Source organism: Sciurus carolinensis, chromosome 18 (genome assembly GCF_902686445.1).
Source record: "Sciurus carolinensis chromosome 18, mSciCar1.2, whole genome shotgun sequence".
NCBI lineage: Eukaryota > Metazoa > Chordata > Mammalia > Rodentia > Sciuridae > Sciurus > Sciurus carolinensis.
The window spans coordinates 21,520,610-21,548,245 of record NC_062230.1 but is presented as its reverse complement, the minus strand read 5'-3'; the positions used below and the strand labels follow the sequence as shown (position 1 = coordinate 21,548,245).

The 27,636-nt window shown below is 51.3% G+C and overlaps 1 protein-coding gene across 1 annotated transcript; it reads right to left on the bottom strand.

The window, feature by feature from the left end:
* Positions 1 to 398: 398 nt before the first annotated feature.
* On the bottom strand, positions 399 to 27,636 carry Nsmce1 (NSE1 homolog, SMC5-SMC6 complex component). The gene is made up of 8 exons (XM_047532910.1): positions 27,581 to 27,636; positions 20,032 to 20,178; positions 6,990 to 7,111; positions 6,742 to 6,819; positions 5,601 to 5,747; positions 1,953 to 2,069; positions 1,030 to 1,150; positions 399 to 629 (listed from the first exon to the last, which is right to left on the bottom strand). The coding sequence occupies exons 2-8, from the start codon at positions 20,165 to 20,167 to the stop codon at positions 550 to 552; spliced, it is 801 nt and encodes a 266-aa protein (XP_047388866.1). The 5' UTR covers positions 20,168 to 20,178; positions 27,581 to 27,636; the 3' UTR covers positions 399 to 549.

The following is a 27,636-nucleotide window of genomic DNA, read 5'->3' as shown; positions in this document are numbered from 1 at the left end:
CAGGGGCTGGGAAGGGCCGGTGCAGGAGAGCCAGGGAGGCAGAGGCATGTGGACCACGCCCTAAGTGCCAGAGTGGGCAGCCTTCCAGCCACTAGGAGGGACGAGTCAGCCCAGCACAGCCCGCAGGCCTCACACCCAGCCCGACAGGGGTCCAGACTGTGGGGAGCAGGGACGTCAAGGCTCAAGTCCAGGCCAGGGGCTGGCCCAGCCCTGAGGGCTGAAGGCAAAGCCCCCCTGAGCAAGGCCAGAGCTGCCCGGCGGGGGCGGCCCTGGAACAGTGCACGCCAGGTAGGGAGCCAGCTGGCTTCACTGGCTGGAATACAAACCAAGGGCTCAGCGTCAGGCGAGCGCTCTGGGGACAGGCCGGACACTGAGGCCGCAGGCAAGGCGGCAGCAACTCCTTAGAACACTTTTATTCCAAACCTGTCAACAACGAACATAGGAAACAGAGGAGCTGGTCTGCGTGTGGCGGGAAACACCGAGGTCTCCATGGAACGAGGCCTCGACGCTCAGGCCACGTAGGCAAGGGACCTCCAGCAGGCGCGCCGGCTAATGCTGCCTGGACCGCAAGGACTTTTTGCTGGATTTGGAGACGCCAGCTTCCCTCTCCTTCTCAGGGTTGAAGACCTCTAGACAGAGAAGACCAGGAGGCACAGTGAGTGGCAGGGCTGGTCACGGTTGGCACCAGCTGGCCTGTGCCAAGGGCACCGTCCTGTTCGTGCAGCACTTCTCGCTGACCTCCACCCCTGCCCAGGCGCAGGCCGGCACTAGCCCGGTTCACAGGGCAACGACTCAGGGAGCTGCAGATGCCGTTTTCACGCGCCCGAGGTGGCTGCAGAGAGCAAGCCTGGTCCTGTGCTCTGGGGCTCCTGGGCAGCAGGGCAGCCTCCACCCGCTGCCCCAGCCAGGCCTGCACACCCCCCGGCCTCCCAAGCACACCCAGCTCCCAGCGCTCCCTTGGTGCCAGGTCCACAGGGCCAGCCAGTCCTGCCTGCCCAGCCTCCCCCGGGCACCACAGCGGCCACGAACCTGGTATCTCATGGGGCCAGTAGTCATTACAGTGGGGACAGCGCGGCTCAGGGTTGGACTGGAAGTACTTAGCCACGCAAGGCAAGTGCATCCTGATGCCACAGGTCTCACAGCTCTGACCCTGGAACAGGAAAGGCCACCACCTGAGCCCACACGCCTCCCCGTCTCCCCACCCTCCAGGGAAGCTGCGGAAAGGGCCTAGGCAGCCGAATTAATGCTGAAAATCACCCCAAAGCCCTCAGCGCAGGGGTCTTATTCTGGACAGATGATCACAGGCAGAAGGAGCTGGGCTCTGGGGACCACCCACAGCACTCAGGCTTCCTGCGCAGGTCCCACAGGGGAGGCGGGCGTGTCCCCCTCAGCTCTGCAAATGGCACTGTGCATCCACAGCTTAAAAAAAAAAGTGCTCTGACCCAGAAATGACAGTCCCAGGAATCAGAACTCCGAAAGCCCCCAGTGCCAGGAACAGGTGTGCAGAGGTCCGTCACGGGGACCGTAATGGACACGATACTGAAGGAAAGGGAGGGAACGCCAATGTGCAGCACCGGCTTGATGGCTGCAAAGCCTGCAAGTACGCAGTGTCACGTGGATGGCTCAGAAGTGACGCTGACGCAGGAAGACATTTGTCAAAAACCTGCCGAGAGTGGGCTGGGGAGATAGATCAGTTGGTAGAGTGCTTGCGCTGCAAGCACAAGTCCCTGAGTTCAATCCCCAGCACCACAAAAAAAAAAAAAAAAAAAAAAAACCCTGCCAAGACAGCACCTGTCACACAAGAATCATGAGAGCCTTTCTGAGGACATAACACCCGTGAGAGCCCCTGGATTAGACGGAGGAGCAGGAGAGTGAGGAGCCCTCACGGGGGCACGAGCCCCGCCCAGGAGGTGGCCTGCAGCGCCCCGGGCCACCCTGGAGCCTGGAGGTACCTGGATGAGGAGGCCGTGGCAGATGTTGCAGACCTTCACGGCATCGGGGTAGGTCTCCCGGATGTACTGCTCCATCTCCAGGATGGCCCGGCCGTGCAGAGTGAACTCCCCTTCTTTCTGCGGGGACAGAACGGGTGGCGGCCATCCTCAGACAGGCCGTGTGGCTCAGTGCCTCTGTCCCTCTGCAGTCCCACCGCCTACAGCCCAGGAAGACACAAAGGTCAGAGGCTCCCGCCACTGCAGGTTTTCACCACTCCACCAGCGTCAGAGGTGTCTCCCGGAACAGGAAGGGCACTAAAGACAGCGGGAGTGAGGAGCCCCTGCTGCGCCCGGCCCCCCCAATTTTCTCAGCAGCTGTCTTGGCCCTCACAGACACAGAGCTCCGTCCGCACAGTTGCCCCTGACAAGATGCTCGGGGGCCTCTGGACAGGAGCTGGGCAGGCGGAAGCGGTCTCCCAAGGGTGGACCCAGACCACGCCTGCCACGGCCCTGCTGCCCCCACCCTCCCCCCGGAGCCCGGCCTCGCTCGGGGACCGCAGCACCACTACAGGGACCATCTGGGCTCCCTCCCGGCCCCGTCACTCTACAAATGAAGCTGGAAGGAATCCAGGCCCCCAGTCAAAGCACGGGTGGCAGCATCTCCCAAGGCAGGGCACGGGGCACATGCCACAGCCTGAAAACCTCGGGACGGCCAGAAGCGGCCAGAAGCACCCAGCACCAGGAAGAGGCAGGGCTAAGGGAGCCCCGCAGGTGCCAATGTCACAGCCGAGCTGGGAGATGGGCACTGCAGGGACCTGGCGCTTCAGCCTGAGAATGGAGGGCAGCCCCAGGTGTGGGCAGAGCTTCAGGCAGGACGGTGCCACAGAGGCGGGCTGCTGCAGACGGCAGGAGGGGCCGCAGAGGGTGGTGCCGTGCAGGTGGGGGTTTGGGAAGGGAAGCGCGAGTGACTGAGGATGGCCTGGCAAGGGCCCGCTGCCCCAGCACACCTGAGCCTTCCAGGGCTGCCCTCCACTCCCAGGCTGGACGGCCCGTCCCTGCTGCGCCCACCTCCCCGGCTCACCTCGTCAGCTTCCCGGTCTTTGGGCTCAGGCCTGGCTGCTCGGGCTGCCCCCCAACTCCAGGGAGCTCACAGCCTCCACCCTGGTGCCACCTCCTCAGTCAAGGGCTGGAATCCCACTTCCCTTCCACCTCAACTGCCTCAGTGAGATGCCTGGCGACGCTCTCTGGCGTCCTCATCAGACAGCCTGGGAGCGCGGCCAGGTCTGGTTCTGCTCCCTCCTGGTGCCTGGCACCTGGCCGGGCAGCACTGGGCATCCCGTGAGGAACAGCTGCAGAAAGGTAAGTGAACCTCGCCCAGGCCCCGGGAAACGAGCGGAGCGCATGGGGAAGCTCAGGAGCACTTATTAGCCACCTGGCACTCACTGTTCACCACTCCACGCAGTCCTCGGGGGCCAGTCGGGGAGGGAAGCGGGTTACCCAGCCCTCCGGAGAAGACCAGACCCAGGTGACCGCCAGCCCTCAGGATGCCTCGAGGCCGGGCTCCGGGCCCTCAGAGACGCAGCTGGGGAGTGTGCCCAGCTCGCCACCCAGGCCTCCTCCGGGGCCTCCCCCTGCACAGCCCGCACAGGAGCAGCCCTCTCCCCCTGGACGGAGCCTCCCCTCACAAGGACAAAGTGCCCTTGGAGGGACAGCCCACGGGAGACCTCAGTCAGTGGGTGCCAGGCCACCTCTGTGGGAAGTCCCATTTAAGAGGCTGAGGACCAGGCTCTGATCCACAGGGCCCAGGAGGGCTCCTCGGGGACCAGCCGGCACCCCACCACCCGCCCCTCAGCCGCCTCCACTGAACCCCGGCATCTGACCAGGCCGTGCAAGGCAGCAGGCCCTTGCCAGAGGTGGCAGAGGGACCTGGAGGTGTCTCGCCCTGGCACAGCCCCGTCCCTGGCGTGTGCACCTTTCTTCATGGCCAGGCAGTGAACACACGGAGTCCTACAAGGACTGTCCAGGGCCACCGCTGGGAGGGCACGAGGGCCGAGGCACTGCCAGGGCTGAGGGCACGTGGGCCACGGCGGCAGATTTCTGCAGTGCTCCCTCGGGGAGGCTCAGGAACTCCCCGCCTGCCCTCTCCCAGCCCAGAGCCACCCCGACAAAGGCAGTACCAGCCTCTCCATTTAACTGAGGAAGGCAGAAAGGACAGGCGCCTGATCCAAAGCTCAGGCCCAGAGTCTCTCCTCTCTGCCGCCAGTCAGCCTGGGCAGCAGAGGACCCAAGGGAGACCTGCCCTTAACGCGCAAGGACCTCGTCCACCAGGTTTTGTCAGGGTCAAATAAGCCCTGTTCTCTGGAACTGCACCCCCTTGTCCCGTCACCCGTTCCACAAGCATATATTGAGCACCTACAGGTGCTCTCTGCAGGGCAGGAACAATGAAGCCATAACCCTGCCCCTGAAATTCTCGACTGGAAAAGAAGGCAGACCACAAGACAAAGCATCATAACCCGAGCCGCCTGAGAACATTCCAGATTGCCAACGCCACACAGAGGAAGGAAGACTGAGATGAAGCAACTGTGGGGACTGCAGATGCCAAGCCAGGGCCTGAACGAGGGCTCTGCTGTCCGCAGTGCGCCAGCGCCAGCAGTCCAGAGCTGCAGTCAGCTGACGCTGAGCCCACGCGGCCTGTGGTGGGGCAGCAGGACTCCTGAATGCACGCCTGGGACGTGCCCAGTAGGTCCCTTCCAGCAACTGTCGGCCCTGCCCCCACTCCCTGTGACCTCTCCTGCCCTTTCCTCCAGCAGGCACCCCAGAAATGGAATCCGATCAGACTGTAAGGGACGCTGCCCCCACGGAGGAGCGAGTCACTCAGAGCCCGGAGACCTCCAGGCAGGCCCCCGGAAGGAAGTGAAGGACCGCCGAGGCCGGCAGCGGCCTCCAGCCACACCAAGAGGACGCCGGGGCTGCGGGAGCTCGTCCTGCCCAGACACGGGACAGGCCTCGTGGGGCAGAGCTGCGGCAACTGGGCCACACTAAGCTCATCAGCTGCGCTTCTTGGAAACGGTGCTGCCTTTCAGAGAAAAAGAACGGAGACATCTGTCCATCTCTTCAGGCCCAGTCACACCCACCTCCAAAAGCGTGCCCGCCACCTCTGCTCCTTCAGAGCCACTGTCTGAAATGGAAGTGACACGCAGCTCACGCACGCACACACGCTCCGGGGCGAGGACGGCCGCCCGAGCCCGCTCCCAACCTCAGCACTTCGCCCCCCGCCTCGCTCTGCTTCTCCCTCCCCAGGAGGGGTTCCATGCTCCCTGGTCACAGGTGGGAAGTCAGTCCCCTGGACCAGAGGTCAGACCAGGTCAGACACTACTACAACTGTGCTCACAGCTGCTGACCGACCCCACTTCACTCAGAGGCTCAGCTGAGCCAGGGGGCCCCAAACCCAGGTGCAGTCCCCAGCTCTGCCACTTCTGGCCGGGGCGCCCTGGAGATGAGAAAACAGGGTCCACACCCTCCTCACAAGGCCTCTGAGGGCTTTAGAGCAGACAAGGCACCCAAGGGCCTGGCTCAACTGACATCAGTTGGACACAAATATGGTTTTGAAGAAAAAACTGTCATTTAGTCTCAAAAGCGAGCGAGGCCGGGGAGGCCCTCAGGCCGTACCTCGATCAGCCACTTGCTCTGAACAAACTTCTGCAGCACATGCTCGGCTTCCTTCTTCCTCATCTTCTTGCCTTTCAGTTGATCAACCAGGTTCAAAATGTTTGTGGAAGATGCAAAACCAGTTTCCGAGTCAATAATCAGTTCCAACTGGAAGAGACGCCAGTACCACAGTCATCTATTAAACTGGCAAAAACAACTTTTAACCACCAGCCCAAACCTGGCAGGGACGTGGTAACCACCCGTGGCCCTGGCAAACTTGTACGCGGCCCTCCAGGAAAGCAATTTCATAACGAGCATCAAAAGCCAGAAGCAAGCTCAGTCCTGCGGCCTCTGGTCACTCCCATAACACCATCCCAGGTCCACCATCTCAATGTCCAGGTGGGCTGCCTCCCCTCCACACCACACCCCCACCTCCTGGAAGTGAAAAGGTGAGGAGGAAGGAGCGAGCCAATGAGGCGGCGCCTCTCCTCACTCAAGGGGCGGGCAGGAAAGGCGGGGACCTGCAGGAGCCCAGAGGCCAGGCGGACTCAGGCCAGGCAAGTCCCTGGAACTCCTGCACGGGGCAGGGCAGAGGCCGCCGGGAAGGGGGATTCCCGGGCACGGGCACGCAGCCGTGGACCACTGGTCCTAGAGCTCGGCCCACACCCCAGCTGCCAGCAAACCCCGGCGTCTTTAGAGGGAGGCTCTCAGAGACTGGGACTCGACAGAGCTGGAGCCGGTACTCTCTTCACCTCCCAGGGCCGAGAACCAGTCTCAGCAGGTGCCCAGCCACATGTGACAAGAGGGCTGAGCCAAGGGCTACGCAGCCTGGAGAGCAGTGCCTCCCGAGTGTGGGCGTGCAGACGGCTTGGTGGGCACCTGGTTACCAGGCAAATTCAGATTCAGCAGTGCAGCGGGCAGGGGGGCCTAGCTCGCTACCAAGCCCCTGGTCGCAGTGCTGCTGCCGCCATCCCTGGACAGCGCTCAGATGGTGGCACCTGTCACTCCCAGGAGGCCCTGCGCATCCGGGCGGGCTCAGCCCTGGACGAGTGCTTCTCCCCCAGCAGCTGTAACATGCCCCAGCGCCCCTCAGACTGCGGTTTCCATGTCTAATGGTGGAGAGTGCCCCATAAGAAGCAGTCCGTGGAGTTACTCTACTTACGGCCTTTCTAAACAGATCTAGTTCATTCTCTGCAAAATCTGTGGCCATTTTCGAAATCGAAGTTGTAGCAAGATTGACCTAAAAAATAAGGCAGCACAACAATCAGGCTGTGCCTCCCATGAGGGGCGACTTACTGCTGGCTCTCCCCGCCTCCCTCCAGCCGTCAAGCAGGGAGCTCTTCACTAGAGGCTGATGAGTCGTTTGCTGGGCTCCCACAGCTCCACTAGAGGGCACTGCCGCGCACTTACCAGCGCATAAATGGGCCGCCCGTCATCTTCCGTGACTCCTTTCTTGATCTCGATGTACAAGGACTCCAAGACGCTGTTAATGTTGTTGATGAAGTCCTCCAACTTCTCTACGGTAGCATTGCCTGGAAGTTAACGGGCAAGAAGAGGAGGGCTTCATCAAAATGTGTGGCTAGTTTCCGTCATTCCATGGCACCTGAGCACACAAGGGCGGCCCACCAGAAGCCAGCCGAGGCCCCGCCTGCTGGGTCAATGCCACCCTGCGCGGTCTCTCTCTTCCTGGAGTGGTAAAGATATGCAGAGGCTGGATGGAGGGTGGTACCTGAGAACGAGGCGACTGCTCACAGTCCACAGCTGTGTCCCCTTCATAGTCCCCTGATGCCAATTACTATCCCCCAGCGCGCACCTTCAAGACACTGCCGGTGGGCTCCGAGCCCCGTGAGCTCCCACGGCAGGCAGCCTCAGGGGCAGATCCCCACCATGTCCCCTCACAAAGCCTCTGTCCTGCACATTCTCACAGGCGGGCAGGCGGACACTGTGCTTCCTCCCCTCACTCAACATCCAAAGATGGACTGGGCGCCTGAGGCCAGGCCTGAACTGGGTGCTGGGGTGCAACAGTAAAGCTCAACCGCCAGCTGAGGAGGCTCGTTGGAGCCCCTGCTCCGAGCACCTTCCTGCAGTGACGGATCGGGCTCCCCCGGCCCTTCCAGGTAGGTCTGGGCACCCTCCTGAGTACAGTGCTGAGGCTGAGATGCAGACACGCGTCCAGTCACACCCCGGTCAGGCAGAGCCTGGCTCCAGCACTGACCTGCCCACCCGCCTGCCAGCTGCTGTCAGGGCCAGAGAGAAGGGGCTTCCAGCGTCCAGTACTAGCTGGAGGAGGACGGGCAGCGAGGCTGCAGTGGGCAAGAGGACAGGGGCCTTTTTCCTGCAGGCGGAAGGCCTCCGCAACACTGGCAGCGGAGGAGGGCACGTCAGCTCTGTCCCGAAATTGCCCTTTGGCACAGTACCTACCTCTTAAACTGAAAGCATGTACTACTGTTTTCATGTATTAAAATCATTTGAGAAGATTTGTGAGCAAAAAAAAAATCACTCTGAAAAAAACTGCAGGAAAAAACAGCAATATGCTCCTGTTTAGTTAAAACTGTAACAAACCAACAAGACAACACCGCAGGGGAAACGCCGGGGAGGTGGCCCCAGCCCCGGCTGATGGCTAAGGCCTCTGGGAAGGGCCTAAGAGAGGGGGTGGTCGCAGGGACCCTGGGTTGCATCTGCACTGGCTTCCTACACAGAGGTGTTTCCAAGCTACCTGTATACCCAAAGTGAATTAAGTTTAGAAAAGAAAAGACCATGTTGGTGGCAAAGGACATGGCCACGTAAAGGAGGTGGTAACAGCCCAGACCAGGGGTCCAGCCAAGGGGCAGACCATGGGCTCATCACAAAGATGGCGGCAGCAGTGGGACTAGGCAACTCGTCACAGGAGTCTCGTCCTCCCTGCTAAGTACAGTCATTCAGGCCTTGGTTTATTTTTTTGTAAAGCCACCAGGTAGTCATAAACAGGTGGGGTTGTGGAGGTGGCAAAACTGAGCAGGAAGCGCGAGGGTGCGATCCACCCAGCAGCTGGAAAGCTGACGGGAACGCAGCACCCGGGCTCCGCCTCCTTCCCGCTCCCACTCCTGCCTCTTCATCAGAGGCCACTCGGATGGCTTCCTCCGGAAGTGTCTCCTCTGCCTGGTACCAAGCGCTCGGGCACGGTCCTCACGGGGCAGTGTTCCACATGGCCTCCAGCCTCCGCTCTGCAGAACCCTTGCTGACCCCACAAAGCTCCCAACTGGGAAGCTCAGGTGCAAGGCCGTCAGGCGCTCAAGAACCACCTCTACTGGGCACGAGACAGGTCCCTCGTGGGCAGGAAGCACCCGTCCATTCAGTGTGACAGTGGCAAACCCTACCTGAGGGACAATTCACATTTTCCACCCAAGAGGTCCCTCCTGGTGTCACTCAGAAAACTGCTCTGTGGGCAGATCAATGGCATCTCACACATCGAACTCTGCGAACCCCGAGTCTGTGGCAGAAGAGCCAACGGCCTCGCCGCCCCGCCCTCCACCCTGGCTCTCGGCAGCCCTGGAACCACATCAGCCTGAGCCAGGGACAAAGCACAGCCTGCAGCGGCTTCCAGCCCCAAAGTTACAGAGGAAAGAGGTGTCCCTGTGCTTCCTGCCCATGCCCAAGCCTCTCACCCAGGTGCCGATCAGCCCTGTGTCCTTTGTCCCCAGCAAAACCCTTTCTAAGTTGGCCAGAACTGGGGCCTCTTGCTTGTGACCCAGATCCCTGACATGCTCACAAGGTGTCAGGGTCACACCAGGTCAGCAATGCCCAAATCCAGTCCCTAGACCAGTGACTGTTCCCTGCTCAGCCCCCACTCCTTCCCTGTTCCTGGAGGCCATGGTGGAGAAGCTACAGGTTGCAGACCTGCAAGGACACGCAGGGCTAAGGGCATCTGGCCCCGACATGCTGAGTCCACGGGCATGTCAAGTGCACGAGACAAAGACCGCCAGTGATCTGGAGGCAACTGTTCCCAGGTGTAGAAATGCCACTTTGAGGGACTTAAGAGAATTAATTAGTAACACTGCTCCTCTCTTCAGAATCCCAAATCAAAACACGTGCGCATGCGCACACACACACCGGACTTCAGGAAGTACCAAACACCTAGTGTGGTGCAGGTAGAGGTAGATCAGAGGCTGGTTCCCTGCAACCCACCAGCTTCGGGCAGCACCTGGAGTGTCCAGCTGAGGAGAGGAACAGGCCTGACCCTTCACCACTCGCCGTATCTTCTCAGGAGCAGATACCAACTAGGACAATCGGCACCATGTCTGAACCAAGCAAGCGTGTCTGTGGGGCTTGGCTGCCGCCCATGTTTCCCCTGCTGGTAGCTGTGGGACAGCAGCAGCAACGCCAGGCTGGCAACCGCAGGCCCGCAAGTACGTGACCGTGACTCGCCCGCTGCGTGCCAGGCGTTACCAGCCCGGCGCACTTCATCAGCCAGTTACAGCACCTGCAGCAGGGCAGACGGAAAGCATGTGGGCAGCACAGAGGTAAAGACGGCAGAGGTGCCGCTGGAGGAGCCAGAGACTTGCAGAAACCAGGCCCGGTGATGTCCTCATCCCCCGGGGCCAGCCTGGACCACTGGGCCAGATCCCCGAGTAGTCAGCACACGCCAGGGGACAGGCCAGGACCCAGGCGGACAGCATCGTTCGCTGTGCTGGGAAACGCGACACTGGGGCAGTCAAACATGGACAACAGGCAGTTGATTGGGGGCATGGAACCCACAGCACCCTTCTCCTCCAGGGAGGGCTGGCTCTGACAGGCTGCTTTTTCCGGCTATAAACGTATTTTCTCCTTTTTTTTTAATTGTTGTACTTTAACTTTACCAGTGACCCTCTTGTTACATCAGGTCCCTGCTTCCCAGAGGCTACAGCAACCGAAGGCAATCAGGAAGTCTGCTGCCTGAACCTCTGACCCACACAGAGTTCTGTTCTAAACCAGGCGCCAAAAATAGAAAACGCTATTTTTAGGCAGAGAAAATAAGAGCAAAGAATAAGCCCCAGGGGCCCAAACCACTTGCAGGCCAACTTGGCACTGGGACAGCCCTCTCATCTGATGGGACGGGCAGGTGGCCCTGCTGAGTTCCAAGCTAAGGATGGAGCAAGCCAGATCCTACATCAGACACGGTGCTGGGCAGACTGGCCCCACGAGAGCAGGCCCCTGGGCTGTGAAGAAAGAAAGCCTGGCGGGGGGCCTCCGAGCCAGCGGAGCCAGCAAGGGTCCTGCCCGCGGGCACGTCAGAGCACAGCAAGTGCACGGTGACGGGCAGGGCTGGAAGGAGGGCCGTTTCCTAGGTGGCGAGCCGTCCGTGCATTAGACCACTCTCGACGATGCACACCAACTCACCACGTGCGACCACCACCCCTCTTCTCTCAGCAAATCCCCAGGAACCGCCACCAAACCAAGTCGGGAGAATCGGCCTCTTTCTCAAGCAGACAAGATTCAGAGAGGTGAAGGACTTACCCAAGATCACAAGGCCACAAAGTAACAGGGTCTAGACCAGACGCCTGGCCACTGGTCTAACGTAATGACAGAGACTTGGGCACACATTAAAAAAGAAAAAAAGGAAAAACATTCTTACTTAGATGTGCAATTAAGTCTGAATTACTTCAGAACGGTGAATCACTTCCCAGGCGCACGCAGGAGCAGAGAAAATGAGGCCAGCCACGGGCTGCCACCACGCAGGCTGGGTGACGGAAGTGGGGGCGTCGTCGCACTGTCCTCTGCTCTTCTCCAGTTGACTCTTCCATAGTACGACGTTAAAAAATTCCTGGTACTCGCCAGCCATATAACTTGAGTCCCGAGCCCTCAGGAATCTGAGTCGAAGGAGAGAAAAGCGAGCGCGCGGCCCCAGGCGGACTCACGTGGGCCGCCGCTCGGGAGGGAGGGCCGCGCAGGCGCTCTGCTGGCGGAGTCGGTGTGCTGGGTTCCATCCAAGCTCACAGGCCATCCTTTGAAAAACGACGCGATCACTTCAGTGGAAAGCTTACTCTGTGCCACTTTCAAGAGTTCCTGTGTCCTGGCTGCCTACTTTAAGTGCTCTAAGCCTGAAACCACTGGCTTGGTGACAGGGACATACTGCTGTCCCCTGCCCACCTGGGGGCCTTCCCCTGAGAGGTCTGTGGTCAAGTACCGCTGACTGGTTCTCAAACCAACACTCGCTGGTCGTGGTGTAGTTCCAAATTACAACTTGAATCGGCACAGAAAACGTAAGTCACTCAGCGGAATTTTACTGTTGACATTGCTAACACGCATTTCGCTTGACTCACACACTCTGAGGGCAGCAGGGCCAATATCCTTGAGAGGAGTAGCAACTTTGACACCCTCTGTGAGGCTCTGTCCCATCCCCACCCACCTGAGCCAACGAGGGGACCTCACAGGTGAAGGACAGAAGCTTCCGGCTGCCCAGCCAGCTGTGCGCAGAGCAGCGCAGCTTACTGTGGTGTGAGCTCCCTCCACCTCAGACTCCAGGGGAGCCAAACCTGCTCAAACTGACGAACCCCCTGCCGTGGCACCAGGCAGGAAGCACAGCGCAGGCAGCACAGATCCCAGCAAAAAGGCAGGGTCACTCTGCCCGCCAAGTTCTCCGGGGGGCTTTTATGAACACCTGATGACTGCGGTTTTTAACACGGCAATTAGTTTTTTTTAAAAATTAGAAACAGCCTAGGGCAAACAAGCCACGCCCACAAGCTAGACACCAGTGACACCCACCCTCCACCAGTTTCCCAGTTCTGAGGTGGGCTGGAACCCTGCTCCAGGATGAGGAGATTGAAGTCACTCTGGTCCCTGGCTCCAGATAAGCAGTGCCACTTCTCCGTCAGGCTTGACAGTAAGCAACTCAAAAGGACAGAAGCACCACACGCATTCTTCGGAGAGGTGGAACACACAGGCAGATGACGTTCGGTCAGGTCCTCTGTAAACAGAACTCTGACCCACCACCCACAGCAGCCAGCCTAGGAAGCACCGTGGCTGCAGGGCCTGCTGGGAAGCCAGCTGACCACCTCTGAGCCAGGCTTACAGAAGTCAGACCGCCATCTCCAGTGACCAGTCCAGGAAGCCAAGAGCCCCGACAATGATCTGATGAAGAATGGACAGCTTCCCTGTTCCCAACTCCGGACCACCAAAGGCAATTACCCACCCTGACCAGTGCCAGGGGACAGCCACTTGTCACCCACCTGCCTCCAGCTTCCCGGGCCAGCAGCCTCGTCGGGGCCTCCCCGAGAGGCCTTCCCCTCTACTGCCTGGCCGTGCTGGCTGCACTGCTGGGACCGCTCAGAAGGGGTGGCCTCTGCATCTCCTCAGTGGGTCTTTGGAGACAGTTCACCTTGTCTCCAAATACCACCCTGCAAAATACCGACTAGTCACCCAGAAACAAGAACCAGTGAAGGGCCTGGCGGGCAGCGCTTACTCAGCACGCCCCTGTGACACGACGCAGGGAAAACACACCAGTTCTGCAAACTCACAGGGCAAAGCCTGGATCTAATCAGGAGGCTTCAGACAAACTAAGCTGAGGAACATTCTGGAACTATCTCATGTGGCTACTGGGCACTTAACATGTGCCCAGTCTAAATTAGGATATGGCCTAGAGTATAAAATACACACTGGATTCCAAAGACATTATTTTAAATGTAAAATAATTCATCAATAACTTTTTATGTTGATAATATTCTGAAACAGTATTGTTTTGGAAATTAATTTCACCCATTTCTTTTTATCAGAAACTTTTACTTACTACATGATTGACAAGATATTTCTATCAGTGTTGTATACAACATAACTATCCAGTGATCTCCAAGTCTGGAGACACTAAAGTCAAGGATAGATTAAGGAATATTCTGGCTTTAAAAGTCCAATAAAATATAACAAAAGATAACACACGATCCTAGGGTGGGTCTTTTGCTTAAAAAGTCAACATTAGGACAATTGGAAAAAACTTACATGAGAATCTATTTAATTAGATGGTAGTAATATATCAGTGGATTTTTGATTGTTTGTTTGTTTTGTTTTGTTTTTCCAGTGCTAGGGACTGAATCTGGGGCCTTGGGCATGCTAGGCAAGCACTCACACTGAGCTACACCCCCAGCCCTAATTTTCTAATTTTAATCGTAGTACTGTGGTTATTTAGGAGAAAGCCCTTCCTAGAAGGAAATAGGCCCTACAGAATTTAGGGGTGAGAGAATCGATTAAATCAGTAACTTAAATTCTAACTTACTATTCTAAGAAAACCGGTTAACTTACTCTCCAATAACTTGGCAGCAAAGAGAGTGGTGTGTATCGTTCTTGCAACTTTGGAATCATTTCAAAATAAAAAATAAATTCAAAAAGCAACCCTAGGGTCTTTAGGCAAGGAGGCCACCCCAAGAACCGGGCCAGGACACAGAAATCAACACTGCGGTAAGCCTGGCGTCTGTGTAGCACTGGCCGGGCACACCGCGCCCTTAAAACCTCTGAGGGGACTGGCCTACAGCCATTCCGCTAACCACGCTGTTCGTTCAAAGATCAGCGAGACCAGCTCCCACACATCCTGAGGCAAGTAACCGAGGGAGTCGTCACCAGGCAACTCTGGGCCACGACGACTTTCTGCTTCTGCCCCTCGGTAAACCCACATGATAAATGAGAGACTCCAATTGAGAGTGGGACTCAGGCTGGCGGGCACGCTCAAACCCATGCAGGGGCACCACACAACTCACGACAGCAACCACATTCCACAACAGAACGGCAGGCGTGAGCACCTGCTCCCCGAGGGGCTTCGGCCGGTTATTCTTAGAAAACAGAACAGAAGGCACTTCCCGGAACTGCTGTATTCACTGGCTCTTGTGAGCAGACTTCAAGGAAGGCGCTTCTGCAGGCGGTCTGGTCAGGGCCGCGCGAAGCCTTCCCTGATGACGCACCTGGCCTCCTGCAGCCCCACGCAGACAGCACAGGGCTTTACCAAACCAAGAAAATACTGTGCCTCATAAGCCTGAATGATCTCCGTGTGTCACCATTTGGGGGTACTTACAATCCACTAAGCATGTGCCACATATTACATTTGTCATCTTTACAAATAACCTGAGTGGCAGATGTCCCTGCCTGCTTTACAGTTGGGGAGCTGAAGTGTCCAGGTTTCGGGGCTTGATCAAGATTATACAGACACCAATAGCAGAGCGGGTTTAAGCTCAGATTTTTCAGCTTTGTTGAGGTATAACTGACACTTAATAAACTGTCCATATTTAAAATATACAATATTAATAAAGTTTGACATACATACATGAAACCATACCACGTTCAAGAAAATGAACATACCTATCACCATCCAAGTTTCCTTGGGCCTCTACAATCCCTCCCCCACCTCCCTCCACCCTCCCTTACACCACCCCAGGCAACCACTGAACTATTTTTTGTTCTGTAGCCAATTATGCATTGCCTAGAATTTTACGTAATGGTTTCATACAGTATATATAGTGCTTCTTTGGGGCCATTACAAGTAAACCTATTCTGAATACTTCTGTATAAGGTTTTCCATGGGTTGGACGTGGTGGCACACACCTATAATCCCAGCAGCTCAGGAGGCTGAGACAGCAAGGTCCTAAGAACTCAGCGAGACTGTTTCTAAATAAAATATTAAAAGGGGCTGGGAATGTGGCACGGTGGTTAAACGCCCTTGGGTTCAATCCCGATACCAAAAAAATAAAAAAGGACTTTGCGTGGACACGCATCTTCCCTTTCTTTTTGAGTAGATTCCTAAGAGAAGATCGGCTGGAGCCCAGGACAGTCAGCTTCCCTGAGCGGCTGCCAAGCAGTCCCTTCCTAACAGTGGAATGCGTCAAGTCCCAGTCCTTCCATGCCTTGCAAGGCTTGGTAGGAGCACCTCTTCAATTCAGCCCTTCTCCGGGAGCAGTGGCATCTCCGGGTGGGTCTGCATCACCAATGCCCATTGTGCAGCACCTTCTCCTGTGCTCACGCGCCACCTGGACAACTTACTCCAGGTGTCTCTTCAAATCTCCTGCCCGTTTTTCACTGGGTTGCATGTTTTCTTCTTGAGTTTTGAGAGTTCTCTGTATGTTCTACATAAAGTCATTTATCAAATACATGATTTGTAAAGATTTTCTCCCAGGATTTTGCTTCTCTTTTCATTTGCTACACAGTATATTTTAAAGAGCATAGGTTTTGGGGTTTTTAACATCAAAATCCAATTTGTTCTTTATGGGTCTTACTCTGGTGCTGAGTCCAAGAAATCTCTGCCTAACTGCATGTCCTAAAGGTTTTCTCCTATGCTTTTTTCTAGAAGTTTTAGTTTTAGGTTTTACTTTAGGCCTATAATTCCTTTTGAGTTAATTTTTGTGGGGTTAAGTATGGCTCAATTCATTTTTTTAATATGGTGCCCAATATTCCAGCACCATCTGTGGAAAAGACTATTTCCCCTGAATTGCCTTTGCCCTTCTATAAAAAGTTAGTGTCCGCCTGTGTGAGACTTGATCTGCCGCCTTGCGGCCTGTCTGTACGTATCCCGGGGTTCCCACAGTGGCTGCGTGTCCTGAACTCAGTAATGCTGGTCCTCCAAGCTTGACCATCTTTTTCAAAGTACCATTGGCTCTTTGAGGTTCTCTACATATATGTGTGAATTTCGGAATCAGTGTGCCATCTTCTAAAAAACTGCCCAGCGTTGACTGGGGTTGATGGCCAAAGGTTTGATAAGTGACGCCTACGTAAAGACCTTCGGCAACACCCCTGAGTGATGGCCAGAACTTCCAGGAGCTCCCACCTCCCCCACCCCCCCCACGCTTGTCTTCTATTTGGCTATCTCTGAATCATATCCTTTATAATAAACCAATAAATAGACATTAACTGTCTTCCTGAGTTCTGAGTCATTCTAGCAAATTATCAAACATGAGGGGTGGGGCTGATGGAAACTGGAGCCCCACAGCCCATCAGTCACTCGAATCTGCAGCTGCGACAGTCTACAGGACTGAGCCCTTTAACCTGGGGAGTCTGGTGCTGACTCTAGGTCGACAGCAAAATGAACTGCTGGACACTCAGTATCTGGAGAACAGGAGAAGTGGTGTTAGAAAAGGTCTCATGTATTTAGCGTCAAGAGAGAAAAACAGCTGCCTCTAAGAGAACACTGCCCTTCACTGACTAACGTCCAGAATTTCAGACATGTGCCATTTTGGATTGTTTCAGGAAGGAAAGTATACTGGGCCGTTATTCCATCTCGGCCCAAAGTGGAAATTCTCAAGCTGAGTCATCCTCAACACTGCTCTCCACTTCCTGTGCCTACCACCACCAAGGGCTTCAGCTGGAATCCTCTGACTCCTTATCTGCATGACCCTGAGACCCAAGACAAAGCAAGAACTAGCAGATCTAGGAGGCTCTCCAGAAGCTCTGCCGGAGGAGTGGACACGTGCACGATGCTGCTCTGGGTCGATCAAGTCTCTAGGAACATGGGGCCCCAGCACCATTCCAAAAGGCCAAAGTTTTGCATTGGGACTTAAAAAAATCAAAACTCTTCTCTGGCCAGAAGAATCTGGAAATGTTTTCCCCAAAGGCCAGGAAGAAGAGAGTCCAAACAAAACCCCAGGATAAGAAGTGCTTTGATAGTGGACAAACGCTGGGAAAGGGCCATCAGACGCCTGCAATTTCAATCACTCCTTTGTCTCACGGCTCTCTGAGAAGTGAAATATTTCCCAATTGGCACAAGGGGATTGTCCTGGGTGTTTCTTCAAAATACAGGAGAGTCTTGTAATAGTATTGAGTCAAATACTGACTTAACTTTAAATAATTTCTGGTCATCATTACTTGTTTTAAACTCTAAGTAACAAAAACACATGGGAATAAAGCTTTTTTTTTTTTTTTAAATGATGTACAGGAGGAAACAGTCTATTGCTATGTCCTGTTCACTCTAGCCATAACTATACCTAGGGGCAAAGAAACAGTACATAAAGTGGGAAAAATACAGCCCAGGCCTCGCCTCCAATCCATGGTTTCACTTTCCACAATTTCAGTCATCTGAGGTAAACCAGATGGTTTACCAGCGAGGGTCAGTAAAATGCAACAGATACATGACAAGAGAGAGACACCACAGTGACATAACTTTATTGGTATGTATTGTTAAAGTTTTTCTACTTATCATCAGTTACTGTCAAGCTCTTATTAATTTATAAATTAAATTTTATCACAGGTATATATGCATGTCAGTACAGGAAAAACCATCTCACACACACACACACACACACACACACACACACACACACGGTTCAATACGATGCACAGTTTCGGGCATCCACTGGGGATCATGGAACATATCTATCCCCTATGGATAAGGGGGAGACAAATCATAAATTCCTAGATACAGTCTATAGGACTTTCCTAAATTAGATCATAACTATTTTAAAGGTCAAGTTAAGGCAAAAACACTTTCATTCTGAGTGCTCAGACATCATGTGTCTCCTTGCACTGAAATATGAAACTTCCCCGTTGACATTAAAGCTCACAATCGGGCTTGTATAAGAAACTAAAAGGGAGAGGAATGAACTGTTGAGTCAGTCTTATGACACCTCTGGAGGACCCTGAGAGGCAACTTTAAAGTCCTATTGTGCTTTTAAAGAACAAGTAAAGCTAGATTGACAAGTATCATATTCCCTTTCAGTAAAGAAGTCTCTCCCTAAAAATCCCTATCCACTAGTTCAGGCAAAATACAGCATACAGATTCTCACTGGGACATTCTCAAACCAGCACAAATTAAACCACCTTCCTCCTTCGAACTCTTCAAGAGGTCTGCGCCCCCCAAGGGATTAAGCAAAGCCCACTGCCAGAGCTCCAGGCGCTTCAGGTCCGTAACCTCAGCAGCAGAAGAACGCATTCCCACCCCACTTGTCACCATCGCTGTGTAGGTGCCAGGGCCTGTGGTTAGTGGGTCAATGACGTTGGGGGCACACAGTAGACACAGGTAAGCAGGGTACCTCTCTGCAGGGCCCCTCCAGGTCTCTCACCTGTTCCTGTGCCCACCACATTCCAGGAGTCCAGCGTGGCTTGGCAGGACAGTGCTCTGGGGAACGTTTCACGCCACCTTCTTGGATTTCCTCATCCTTTGGCACACTTGCAGGCCGACCCGCCGCCCACCCTCTCCCTCTCCCTCCCACTCACTGACCAGCAATCTGGGATCCCCTGCTAAGTCCATCCTGCTCTCCAGCGTGGCTCCTGTCCCCAGGTCCAGGCGCCGGTGGGCCATGCGTCTCCCACCGCAGCCCCTCTCTCACTCCTCTTGCCTTGACTCACCTCTACACTATTTTTTCCATTTTTCTCTTGAAAAGTAAAGATACAGAAAGACAAAAATGCAGAACAAAGAACACTTAAATTCTTACGAACCAGAGGCAGCAGCATTAGACTAGCTATGTCTTCCACAAGTGTCCTTATTAATAAGACAAACAGGATGAGGACGGCGTATCCTTCCACTTCCACTGCCCACTCACTGCCATTCCTCCCCAACAGCGAGCAGCTCCCGAGCCCTGCAGACCCTCCAAGCCACTGTCACACTTTCACCTGTAGATGTGTTTGTTCCTAAGCAACAAAAAAAGTGACAAGCTGACAGCATACGACCAGTGTAACTTACCAACTTCCTCTTCAACAAGATCCACCCACACTGACACCCAACCAGCTCTTCCATGTTGATGCTGTTACTCTTCTGTTTTGTTTTGGTCCTGGGGACTGAACCCAGGGGCCCCTTCCCACTGAGCTACATCCCAGCCCTTTGTTTTTAACTGTTCAAGACAGGATCTCACTAAGGTGCTTAGCGTCTCACTAAGTTGCCAAGGCTGGCCTTGAACTTGTGACCCTCCTGTCTCAGTCTTCCAAATAGCTGAGATTATAGGTGTGGACCACCGCATCTGGCTGAGATTCGCCAATACTGATTCTACTGATCCATCAGGATGGATTCTACCGCTCTGACAGCTCTCTCCAGTTACTGAGAGCACGCACCACGCCCTGTCTCCAACGGTCACGTTACCCACTGACCCCACCCAGCGGGCAGGGCAAGGCTGCACTCCCTGCAGGTCTCGCTGTGTCCAGGCTGGGTCTGACGCCTGTGCTAAGCTGCCCTCTTACTCAAGAGCGCTGACATCTGTCCTGTGCCGGATGTCCTGTGTGCATCACCTCGCCTGACGCCCTGAACACTGTGTGTTACATGAGTCCAGGAAACGAGGCCGGAACACAGGCTGGAGCCCGGGTGTGAACCATGACTTTACAGCTTCAGAGTCCACAAGTTCTTCTCTGTTGGGCTAAATGTCAGATTTACTTGGGGGGCTGGGGAGAAGTGGAAGATGAGATTAGAAAGAGCTGATGTGAGACTGTAAAGAGACTCAAATGCTCGGGTCAGAATTATTGGCAACCTGTCACATGGTATCATACCAGGTTATCAGTCCCCGATCAACACCAGAACACGCTGGGACAGGGAAATGACACTTACTGTCATGGACCTTGTAGCAGTGCTTCTGCAAGCGCTTAACATCCCATTCCTCTAGCACGCCATGAGTCATAAGCAACTGGAGGAACCGTCGATGGACATCAGTCATGATGCCCATTCTTTTCGTGCTTCCCTGCATGTGTGGAGGAGCTGGAAAATAAATAAATGAAATTCAGTCATCTCTGAGCTCACCAAAAGCAATGTCCCAGGATTTGTATTAATTTGTGTTCATATAAATTAACTATGATTTTAAAAATTAAGTTTCACACGCCAACAACTACACAAGTGAAAAGAACACAAGTCGGGGGCTGGGTACTAATGTGCAGGGTGGGAAGTACGGATCCTGGGGCCAGAAGGCCTAGATTCACAGCCGGCTCCATCTCTCAGTAGGTGTGTGAAATTAGGCAACTTAAGTCTCCCATGCTTCAGTTTCCAATCTATAAAGTTGGAATGATGAAAGAAACAGTCGCTAAAGAACTGCTACAAGGATTAAATGAGTTAATACACATAACAGTCTGGTAAGCACTAAATCAGTGCTAGCTATTTTTACTATTAGATAATTCTGAATCTGAACCTTGGCTCAGCCACTTACCAGACTTTATAGCCTTGGAGAAACTTAGTTGAGGTCTTGTTTTCTTCCTATAAAATTATAATAACATTCATTGCTTAGAAAACTGCTAGTAAACACTTAATAAATGTTAAGTTTCCTTCTCTTCTCCACAGACCTCCAATAAATCAACTGTCACGGTAGGACCGTGGGCTATTCTTAACATCCCCTGCTCTCCAATAAAATGTGCTTTCCACAAACCACAAAGAACAAACGACACAAGGCCTGATCCAAACACCTGCTCCCACCACAGTGCAGGGACCAAGAGCAAGGACTTGAAACCAGACAAGCGGGGCAGGGACCAGCGTTTGCCAGGCCTGCCTGATCTCAAGAATCAGCTAACTTGTGTACTGAAAAGCAGATTCCAGGGCCCCTTTCCTGGAAGGTGCAATGGCAGCTGACCTCAAAATTCTGAGATGCTAACACTCACTTTGAGTGATACCATGATCTGACAAGAGATCCACTGTTACTTGAGGCAAGTGAAGCACGAAGACATTTTCAGCTAACGTGCCCAGTGTCTCTAAGGCTCAGTCTGGTCAGCTACAAAGCTGAAAGAACAGTAAGCACCTTCGAGGCACAACATGAAGTTCAACAGGGAGATGACTAGCAGAGCCTTGCCAAGAATCTGACACATAGTGGAAACACACGAATGCTGTACCATCAGCTGAACTTCCACACTGTGAAGACGCACATCCCAGGGCCAGGGTCTCTGACTGACTGCTGGACACCTTCCAGGGTATCTTACCAGCATCTCTGCCTCCTCACATCCTGACCTGGACTCAGCCTCTCCTCGTGGCCCCCTCACCCTTCTCTTCCCTGCAGTGCTTTTCTTTGCAAATATTTTGATCTGGGTGGTCCCAGCCACACAGTCCTATGAACCATGACTTGAAATCAAACTCCAGTCCCACTAGTCATGGAGTTTATTACCTGTCAACAGGGCCAGGAACCGTCATCCATCCGTTCTGTTTTATGAACTCAGCACCTCCCTGTTTGCCAGGGTACACAGGGATACAATGTGCCAGGCTAGGGAACTTGGGCTTTTGCCCTAGAAACTGTGGAACGAAGGTTTTCCAAACTAAGGGTCTTAGAGCAGGAAGATGACAGAGCCACACTGTGTTTCAGAAACTAAACCTGCTTTGGCACTTGGACGTGAACTAGCAGAGAAAACACACGGAAGACACAGGGTGTATGAGCAATCTTCTGAACACGTATCCAGCAAATGGGGATGAGTGTATTAATGAAGTTTGACTCTGGGGACAAAGGAGAAGAATCATGATCACGACCTTGACAATAACCAACAAATCCAAACAGATGAATTTTTAAATATCTAGCTAGACACATCGTAAGTACAGAACAACAAAGACCAAAAACAACCAAAGAACAGGCAAGGTTACTTCCAAAAGAGCAACAAGGAGACTTGACAGCTGACTTCACAACAGTAACAGTGGAAGTGTGTCACAGTGGGAAAACATCTTCAATGTGCTGGGAGGGTATGACCTTTAACAGATCATCTGATACCCAGCTAAAGACTGAGGGTGAAATAAAAACATCTCCAAATTACAAAAAAAAGGAAAGAGTAAGTGACCAACAGATCCTCGCTAAAGAAAATTCCAAAGTACAAATTCCAGGAAGAAGGATACCAGCTGTTAGGTTTAAATGCAGGACAAATCAAAGTGGTAAACTTTTGGTTAAGTTCAAACTGATTTATAAGTGTATAAAACAGTAAAAAGAATATTTGAGATCTTTTTAAATTCAGATAAATGAAAATAGTATCATATCAATTGGAAGGTGAGTAGCCACTAGAATTAGTGTTCTAACTTCCATACAATAGTTGTGAGAAGAATCAAAACACTTATGAATTGTATACTTGCATTTTACAATTTCTAACATAACTACTTTTAAAAAACAGAAGTAGCATTGATTTTCCAAATTAGTAAGGCAAATAATAGGAGAAAAATATAATTAATCCTAAAGAATACAACAAAGGAGTAAAAGAGACTAGGTATGCATAACAACCATAAAAAAAATAGAAAAAATAAATCCAACTAGATTAGCAATCACAATGAACAAAAATCAACTACATATATTCCAATTTCAAGAAAAGGACCATCAAACCAGATTTTAAAACTTTTCAAGTCAGTAATACACAAAATCTACCTTATACTACAAGTTACTTCTAAAACATAAGAACATTGAAAAACCAAAAGCAAAAAGGAAGAAAAAGATCTTAGTTAGTTAGAAAATTAGTTTGTACTCTGCAAACTAATGGAGAGTTGGTGTGGTTTTTAAGGTGAAACAAAATCGACTTTAAAGGTAAAAAAGGATAAAGATACTGAATGATAGAGATAAAGGTCATCGCAAAACTATAAAAAGTTTCAACACTCAAAAAGATATGACAATCGAAAATGTTTAGGCAGTTAATAACAGTCTAAAAACATTTAAGATAAAATTGTTGAACTACAAAGCTAAACACAGAAATGCACAGCCACAGTGGGAGATTTCAAGACAGCCCTCTGGTTAAAGTGAACAAAACAACGAGTATAGTGAGAGAAGACCTGTACAACACAAGTGAAGCTAAATCTCATGGGCATGCATAGAACACGGTCCCCAGGAGCTACAGAATACACTCTTCAGGCACACTCAAAATAATTATGCCAACTGCTAAATACGAGGTCAGAAAGCAGGTCTTCGCCCAACTTAAATGGGCCTCATACTGACCAGGGGCTTTGACTATAAGGCAAAGAAACTGAAACCCAAAACCAGAGATGGAACTACAAAAATCCCCATGTTTGGAATTTAAGAAACACACTCTAAATGATCCCTTACCAAAAAGGAATTATTAGTGGAAATCAGAAAATATTTTGAACTGAACAATCACAAAACATTACCCAATAAAAAGTGGGGGAAAACAAATCAAGTAGTAGAAAATAAACAGCCTTAAGCATTTGTTATTTTTAAAAAGAGGAAATGAAATAAAGCAAATTATGTTTGTGCATACACAAATGTCACTATGAACACCACTACTGTGTATAATGCACTAATTAAAAAGGGGGCTGAAAATTTATGACTTAGGAATCCATCTAAAGAAGATATAAAAACAACAGCAAAAAGGAAAATAACGCAGAACAAAAATTAATAAAATAGAGAAAATAAATCTATACCTTAAGAGAACAAAACCAAAAATATTCTTTAAAAAAACAAAAGTGAATCAACTCTGATGAGATTTTCCAAGAGAATAAATAGTACCTGGCATGAAAGAAGAAAAACTGATTGCAGATGACACAAATATTTTAAAAGAAAAAAGATTTAAAACAACCTGAAAATTTTAAATAAGCAAAAAGTCATAGGAAACTCATTCAAAAGTGATGAAAAAAATATTTGAAAACATAAATAGACCAATATTTTTCAGGACCACAGCTGCTATAGTCCTAAGCAAAATGTTAAGCCAAATCCAAATTTCAATATGAAAGTGAAACATTATTTATTTGGGTTTATCCCAGCAATGATTATCATTTGGAAATCAATCATTGAGTCACCACATTATAAGGGGAAAAGCATACAGTTATCTTAACAGATGCAGAAATAACTGACAAATTTCAACATTTATTCATACTAAAAACAACTAATTTGGAATAGAAGGAAACTTCTCTTATTTACCAAATGATATCTACAAAAAACCTACAGTAAACATAAAGATAAAATGTTGACAATACTTTAAAATCCAAACTAATCTGATGCAATACAATCAAAGCAATTTCAATCAAAATTCCAGCAGGCTTTGTGTATGTCAGTATACGATTTGACAAGATGATTCTACAGTGTACATAGAACACCTAAAGGCAAAACAGCAGACATTCTTGGGGAAGAAAAGGTGGGAGGACATATCTTAGTAGATATCAAGACTTCTTGTAAAGCTGGAGTAATGAGTAGATGTGGCACTGGTACAAGGACTGACGAGACCAAGGGACCAGAACAGAGGATTCACACAGTGTGCAGTGCACGTGTATGGACACTTGATGTGCTGGAGAAAGGAAATGCAGATCAAGGTACACTTCTCAATAAAAGATGGCAGGACAACTGATCATTCACATGTGAAAAGAAATTAAATATGATCTCACACTATATAAAAAAATCAATTCCGGAGGATTAAGGAAAAGCTATAAAATTTCTTAGCTGACAATATAGGAGAATACCTTTTATGTCTCAAGAGTAGAAAAGAATTTCTTTAAAAATTTTCTTTGAGGGGCTGAGGTTTAGCTCAGTGGTAGAGCACATGTTTACCATGCCCAAGGCTCTGGGTTCAATCCTCAGCACTAAAAAATAAAAAGAAGAATTCTGAAAAATTTTCTTTGAAAAGGAGAACCACGAACAAATAGGGTGATAAATCTGGATGTTTTCTCTGATGTGTAGGTGCTAACCCGTAACAAGGGAGGGTGGGGAGGGGGAAGTACAGAAGTCCGGAAGTAAGTTCGTTGGATTAGACAAAGGGGAACAAAGGGAAGGGAGGGGCATGCGGCTAGGAAAGTCAGTAGAATGAACTGGACATGACTTTCCTGTGCTCATGCATTAATACACAACCAGTGTGACCTCATGTTCAACCACAAGAATGGGATCAAAATTGTAATGGGTCGCACTCCATGTATGTATAATATGTCAAAATAGGGCTGGGGATGGAGCTCAGTTGGCAGAGTGCTTGCCTTGCAAGCACAAGGCCCTGGGTTCAATCCCCAGCACCACAAAAAAAAAAAAAAAAAAAAAAAGAAAAGAAAAAATACACCCTACTGTCATATGTATCTAAAAACAAACAAAATTTTTTTGATTTTGTTAAAATTAAGAACCTCTGTTCACCAAAATAACCAAAGGGTAGGAGAGGGAGGAAGGGATGGGGCAGGGGAAGGTCACAAACTAGAAGATATAAAAAATACATATAATCCACAAAAGACTTATATTCAGCATATATAAAGGACTCCCACAAATCAGAATGGGAAAATCATAAGAGAAAAATGAGTAACAAAAATTTTACAGAAATAGGACGCACAGGTGATACATAAGCACATTAAAAGATGCCCCTTCTCCTTGTTATCGTGCCAATGAGCACTAAAACCAGAGAAGAATAACATCTCACCCACCACCAAGCGGGTAAACATTTTAAAGAATGGTTAAGGCTGAAACTTTCATCCATTACTGGTTGAGTACAAATTCTTATAACCACTTCAAATAAAAATGGCATATTCTTATTCATATAAAAAACTAGCATATTTGCATATCCCCAGAAATCCACTATTAGGTACACACCTTAAAGAAACTCCCACATGTGCCCCAGGAAATTCGGTCACAGAAGCACTATGTAGTAACAGAAGTCTGACAACAGTACGGATGCTATCAACTGCAGAATGGCACATAAAGTAATCATGATGACACCAGGAAAGCAAAACGGGCACTGAAGGTGAAGGAGGAGGACCTCCCACACCAATATGGACCCATCTCAAGATACAAGCAAAAACAAAATCACACAAAATATTAGAATCCCATTTTATATAAAATCCCCAGACCAGCACAACCAGATATTGCATTCATTAGAGAAACACAGTTAAGGACAAGAAAAACAAAAGAATGAGTAACAAAGTATTTAGGGCAGTGGCTTTCTCTGGGGGCGGGGAGAAAAGGATGGCACTGGGTTTTGGGGGATATGATATCATACTTCTTAATTTGGTATATGAGTGTTCATTTCATTTTTGTTCTTCAAGCTTACATTTCCACGTGCTTTTATGGGTATGTTACATATACTAATAAAAAGAGGTGAATATGTTAACAGCCAACATAAATGTTAATGAGAGGAATGAAGCAAAGAACAGGATCGAATGCTATTAATTTGGAGGGAGAGGGGTGGGAAAGTGGGAGTGGAAGAGACACCTACTATTGACAAGCTTGTTTATGCGTGTCAGTCGCCTCTACGAAGGGCTGTGACAGGGGGATTAACCAAGGACATATATTAAGGACCCAAAAAATGTAAAAACAGAAATGCTGGTGTCATAGGTAGCTCGGTCACACCATTTGTGCCAGACTAGCCTTATTTAATTCTCACCAGAAGCTTATGAGGAAAGCATTACTGACCCCCTCTGACAGGTAAGGACACTGAGGCTAAGCACGCACAGGTGACAGAGCGAGTGAGGGAGTGGAGGAGGCCATACAAAACCACAGCTCTGTTTTCAGCGCACTTCAAGTCCAGTTGAAATGAACTAGTTGAAATGAACTAGTGAACAATAAAATCATGATCCCTTATCTGCAGGTTCCATTAGCTAACAATAAAATCGTGACCCCTCAGCTAGGTCCCTTATCTGCAAGTCTCTAACCTCAGCAACCGAACTTCCTTGAACTTTCTGACGTCTGAAATCTGAGCTGACCCGAGGGGCTATTTGCGACTGTCTCCCCGCAGGCAGGCAGGCGCAACCCGGGCTCTGAGATGCTGCTGCGTCCCCGCCGAGGGTGTGACATGACGTGGAAACACACAGGCGCCACTGCACGCTGCCAGAGCCCGGGGGATTCTGGATTCTGAGCACAGCAGCCTCCAAAACGGGGCTGCGCACCCCGCCAAGGAAGCAGCCGTGCACGCCGGCGCGGGGCCCTGGGGCGGGCTTTCCACAGGTGGGTCGGCCGGACGGGCAGCCGGCTCCGCGGCGTCCGCCCAGCGGCGACAGCAGGAGGACTTCCTCCACCTGTCACTGCGATTTAGCGTGGGCAGCGCGTCGCGGGGCCAGGTCCGGCCTCCCCGCGTCTGCGGCCCCGCTGGGCTGTTCCTCAGCCGGACCGAAGCCCCACGCCCCGCAGCCCCGCGCTTCGTCCGGGCAAGCCGGGCCCGACCCAGCTGCCTGACTCGCCCAGCCCCACCTTCCGTCCTCCCCTCTTCCTTCCCCGCGGGCCGCCCGCTCGCGCGCCCCGAATTACCCGCCACAGCACCCAAAGCAGCCCAGACTCTGCCGGCGACTCTGGCCGGAAGGCGG